Source organism: Montipora capricornis, chromosome 12 (assembly GCF_036669925.1).
Source record: "Montipora capricornis isolate CH-2021 chromosome 12, ASM3666992v2, whole genome shotgun sequence".
In the NCBI taxonomy this organism is placed as follows: Eukaryota; Metazoa; Cnidaria; class Anthozoa; order Scleractinia; family Acroporidae; genus Montipora; species Montipora capricornis.
The window spans coordinates 5,336,142-5,341,141 of record NC_090894.1 but is presented as its reverse complement, the minus strand read 5'-3'; the positions used below and the strand labels follow the sequence as shown (position 1 = coordinate 5,341,141).

Sequence of the window (5,000 nt, the reverse complement as noted above, 5' to 3'; positions counted from 1 at the left end):
TAACCGCGTTGTAATTGTAACACGTTGAATCGATGTTGAATGAGTTTAAAAGCGTTTAAACTTTGCTTCAAGAACCATTCAACATTTCTTTTGTTGTAGCGAATGTTGAATAAAGTTGAAGCCCTTTGCCACCTTCTTTCCACATTGTTCGGTATGCGCGTGCGCACTAATTGGTCTCTCAATGACGTACGTATCCATGTCGTATCCATAGTAACAATCGCGGGTTGAATACCAGGCCTCTGGGGGAGAGGGTGAAGATTTGTTGAGTCAACTGTTGATGATGTGTTTAAACTGTTTGCCACCCTAGCAATAATCGTTCAACAAAATCAAACGGATGTTGAAGCAAATCACATGAAGCCATTTGCCCGGGCCTTAAGGATTTTTTGCTTTCTAAGCTCTTTTTTAACCTAAATTCGAACTAAACGTCTCTCGGGTTCATTCCACGGCCAACGAAACAAATTCATATTGAAATTATCCTCTTTTCAACCGTAACCATGATAAAGGGATTGTTCATCCTCATAAAGGGTAAAGAAATCCCGGTGACCCTCGGATTCCAGGGGCCCGTTTCTCGAAAGTTCCGAAAACATTTCGGGCCCGGATAGCCATTTGTGAACCGGTCAGTGGCTTGTTTTGGAATGCCGATCTTTGAACATGTTTTCAAGGTAGCTAAAAGCAAACTGACTGTGAAATTTTACGTTTTTTGCAAACGTTGGCCGTGTAGCTCTTATATTTGAACAGACTTAACTGATTAGTGTATAATGTCTTCTCTTTCCTTGTATGGACCCATTTGCATTAGTAGGGCTAACACTCACATGGCTCATATGGAGTAGAAACGTAGCACTTCACATTACACTCTAATCAGTTATGGCTGTGAAATTTGACGACTTAAATCCTCTCTGTTCTTGAGATACTGCAGAGGGATTGTGACACCCGAAAATGGCCTTCGAGACCTTCGAGAAACGGGCCCCAGATCCCAGCCCGTGGAATTCGGGATCTCGGATAGTGGATCCCGGATCCCGAGTCTGTGGATTCCGGGTTCCCGATTCCTTCACATCTGGCGATAACGCAGTTGCTCTCCAGAGTTTCCAAAGGCATGCATTCTGTTTGCAATTAATTTCGGAAATCTTCACTGTGCATATTTCGTTTTTGTAAAACAATATTTTCTAAAATGATTGTCACCTGTCACTCCAAGGACCCCTCCATTCTGCGCTATTCCCATGGGGATTCCTCAAACGAATCAATTTTGCTTCCGGTATTCCCCTGAAGTAGGGCAAATTAACCTGTATTTAAAGAAAGAGACAAGGAAAGGACAATCAGATTACAATCCCAATTAATGTTCTTCGAAACCCTAGAAATGGGTGAGCCATTAACGAGAAAGTGCACTTTATAGGTCCACACGAACGACCTAACCATTTACACTTCACATACAGGTTTTGTTCGGTGCTAAAGTATTGCTTAACTTGGTATTTTGGAAGAACTTCGAATATCTCTAACATCTCTCTTCCCTCAGGCGTGGGTGCGCACATGTGTTCTCTCTGTTTGACGTTGGGCTTGCATTTGCGTTCGCACTAGCGGTAACCACAACAAGAGGCGAAAAGCGTATGCAAGAAAACGGAAAAATATGCTTTATCTTGCACGTTTTCACTTGATTTCTTTGTACTTGTGACCGTGCCTACCTTTTACCTCTAAATGAAACAGATGAACAGACCACAAGAATTGTTTCATTACATTTTTAGGTATTGAAAATCCAGAGAGAAGGTTTTTTAAAGCGAAATTTATAGTTCAAATTGCAACCTGAGACTAGTTGCTCGAAGCCTGGTTAGCGCTAACCGTTGGTTAAGAGGCATCGAAACCTATAGGTTTCCGTGGTATCTAGCGCTGCTTAGCGCTAACCATGCTTCGAGGAAACCGGGCAGTGCAGGGATTTTTTCATATTTAACATTCTTATTTTTTAAAAAACGAATAATCTTCATGTTCAAATATTTGTTTATCCCTCCTACTTGATTTAGTTTCTCTCCGCTAACTAAAAAAATCACTAATTGGTAGGTAGCCGCGGGGAATATTGTGTGTGTGTGTTGATGGTGAGTTGAGGGAAAATAAAAGTTATAGTTAGAATGTAAACTGAGGAAGAGAAATCCATAAGGCAAACTCTTAACCTCACAGTGCAGTTAGCAAAGCCAAACAAAGTCCGCGTGAAATTAAAACTTAATTTCAGAAACAGCCATATAGTACATGGACAAGAAAGTGGTTACACCTGAATGGACAAAAAAGATACAAAGATCAAGAAATTTCCTTACAATTCTTCAATTCAGCTAACGCATGAACAGTATTTTTCTTCTAGTAAGTGGCTATTTAATAGTAATACATGAGGCAGCAGTTAACCTAGCAACCTTTGTGGCTTTCCTAATGGATGTGGATGGAAGAAACCTACTTACAAGAATTCGAAGGGGTTCTCTCCACTATCTAAAACATTCACTAATTCTAGTAGAAGGTAGCCGGGGGAATATTGTGTGTGTGGATGGTGAATAAAGGGAAAAACATAAACAAAAATTAAAGTTATATGGTTACAAAGAGGAAAGGAAAACCCGTTCTTGTAAGGGGGATTCATCTGAAACCACCAATTAGGAAAGCCACAAAGGTTGCTAGGTTATCAGCTGCGTCATGTATTACTCTTAAATAACCACTTATTAGAAGGAAATTACTGTTTATGCATTACTCTGGTTTGCAGAAATTTCAATGTATCTTTAAAGTTAAATTTCAAAGACACAAAAATTGTAACTTTCTAAGCTACATTAAAATTCTTCAAACCACAATAGCGTCAAACTATATCTCATTGTTCTATTTCCTTTTGTTAGAAACCCACTCACATGCTATCAAAGCAAGAGTCCTGTAATCTGATTGGCTTGCTACTCACTATCTATGTAGTAATATAGATAGTGAGTAGCAAAAGGCCGGCGTTTTAAACAAAAACAGAACAAGACAAAACAAAACAAAATCAACAGCAATTGGATAGTTTCTACTAAAACAATTAGACTACTCATTCTCGTTTTCTATGAGTCAAATAGTCAACGCGGTGCTATTGTCTATTGTTAAATAGTCTTAGGTCGTAGGCATAGATCATTGTCAGTATACTCCATTATCGATAATTACCTTTGCTACACTAGTTATTGAGTACGCATGCCCAGTTATCAGCCCATTCGGAAGCGACTTTTGCACATCTTTAGAAGTTGTCTGGAGAAGACACAAGAAAAGATCATTAATAATCAACGTCACACGTAAGAGTTAATAGGGACTTAAGTGTCTAAAGGTGCGTAAACGTGGTAACAAATAGAAACTACTAATATCACAAAGTAGGTAGACCCTAGGTAACGCAACAATGCTGGGGGGACGGGGGACGGGAAAACGTTAATTTAACACGACCAAAAATACTTTGGTTGATTGTCCGCAGACTTCTCTAATCGACGAAAGAAAAAAAAAGCATAGCTTTGCTCCGAGAGGAACTCGAACAACATCACGGCTCATTACATACGTACTCTGTTGGCCCTCATACCTCAATCGAAGCGCCCATGAGGGAATGCCGTTCATGCGCTTTGGTTAGCACTTTATACAAGTCAGGAGGAGGGCTTTGGAGGTTGATCATCTCAATAACTCCACCAGTGAAATCTTGTAAGGCTTCACTAATGCGACCTAGCCCCATGGCCTCGTAAGACCCACAAACTCTGTCAAAGATAAAAACGCACGAGAGCACCTTACGCAATGATTTGACAGTATGCGGAAGCTTTCGTGAGCTGGTTGCCCTCTGGTATAATTGTAATAACTTTTAAGGTTTGCAAGTCTGTGTTAATTTATTGTGTTGTTTTGGCGTTTCTTTTAGGTTTGGGTAGAAAGTGAATCACATTGCACCCGCAGCTCCGCTATAATTCCTTCAAGATAATTGACTTCCCAGGCCTAGATAAATGTAACTGATTGCTAATTTTTTCTCACGCGCATTGCATCCACCGTAGGGAGTGACTGAACTCTCACCTGGGAGGGAAACTCTGCTAGAAGGTTTGGTCAAGTGATTATGATGGGTGATAGACTTTAAATCGGGGTTTTCTGGGGTGCTTACTATTTAGCCAAATAATCTGGATGGATTAATCGTTGCATAAAGGTAAGGAATGTTCCGAATTTATTGACCAACCGGATGAGAATGGCGCTTACCATTTACTACACAGCATTCCATCCCGGATATTTACTCGATCTCGAGAGAGAGAGGACCTGGAAAAAGAACGATTCTTGCAAATGGTAAGGGAATTTCCCGATTTCCATTCCGAACGGATAAATTGGACTACCTCTAGAGGTTGTCCACAATTTCCGAAAAGATTTTCCGGAAAATTGCCTTTCCATTTGACCTCAAACTGAAGTTTCCGGATTTTTTGGCTAAGTAGTAAGCACCCCTGAGTTAATTTTCCGCTTTAAATACAAGTCAGAGTTTTAAATAGCCAACTGGTGTGCCACTTGCCGGTAGGGCTTCTTAAAACCGGTTGAGTTTATTTTTATCATATGTTTCATTAGGCGGTCCTAGGAAGCCCATAACGGGATCGTTTTTATAGTTTGGTTTAGGATTTATATACCACACATATCATGCACAAAGTCTCATGGCGGTTTAGGGTGAGATCGGACGTCAGCTGGTAAAGGAGCCTCTGGCTGCCGCTATTATTCCATATTTGATCTCACCCACACACCCAACTCTTTAATATAGGACTATATTACTGAGCTTGTCTGGCTACTAGCATCGAATTGTAGTTGCAATAATTTTGGTTATTACAGCTCTTACTTGGCGTACGCCTTCTCTAGGAGAGCACTCCAAAACTCATTTGGATCACTGGAACGAGCGTAATATAACTTTCCGTTGTGTGTTGGGAGAAAGTCGTCGATAATCACTTCCACCCATTCACCAAAGCGCCAAAAATTAAATCTAAACATTCCGCAATAACTTCCTTGGTCGAAGCTTTGATCAG

At 40.4% G+C, this 5,000-nt stretch overlaps 1 protein-coding gene across 3 annotated transcripts in view; it reads right to left on the bottom strand.

Moving 5' to 3' along the window:
* The window catches only part of LOC138027024 (calpain-9-like), a 32,740-nt gene that overhangs the window by 20,268 nt on the left and 7,472 nt on the right, over positions 1-5,000 (bottom strand). For all 3 annotated transcript variants that reach the window (XM_068874516.1, XM_068874518.1, XM_068874517.1), the window contains exons 3-6: positions 4,817-5,000; positions 3,551-3,719; positions 3,151-3,231; positions 1,180-1,280 (exon numbers count right to left, since the gene is read on the bottom strand). The exon at positions 4,817-5,000 is cut by the window's right edge and continues 145 nt beyond it. In XM_068874516.1, the coding sequence (XP_068730617.1) occupies positions 1,180-1,280; positions 3,151-3,231; positions 3,551-3,719; positions 4,817-5,000 (535 nt within the window). The remainder of the gene's footprint in view (positions 1-1,179; positions 1,281-3,150; positions 3,232-3,550; positions 3,720-4,816) is intronic.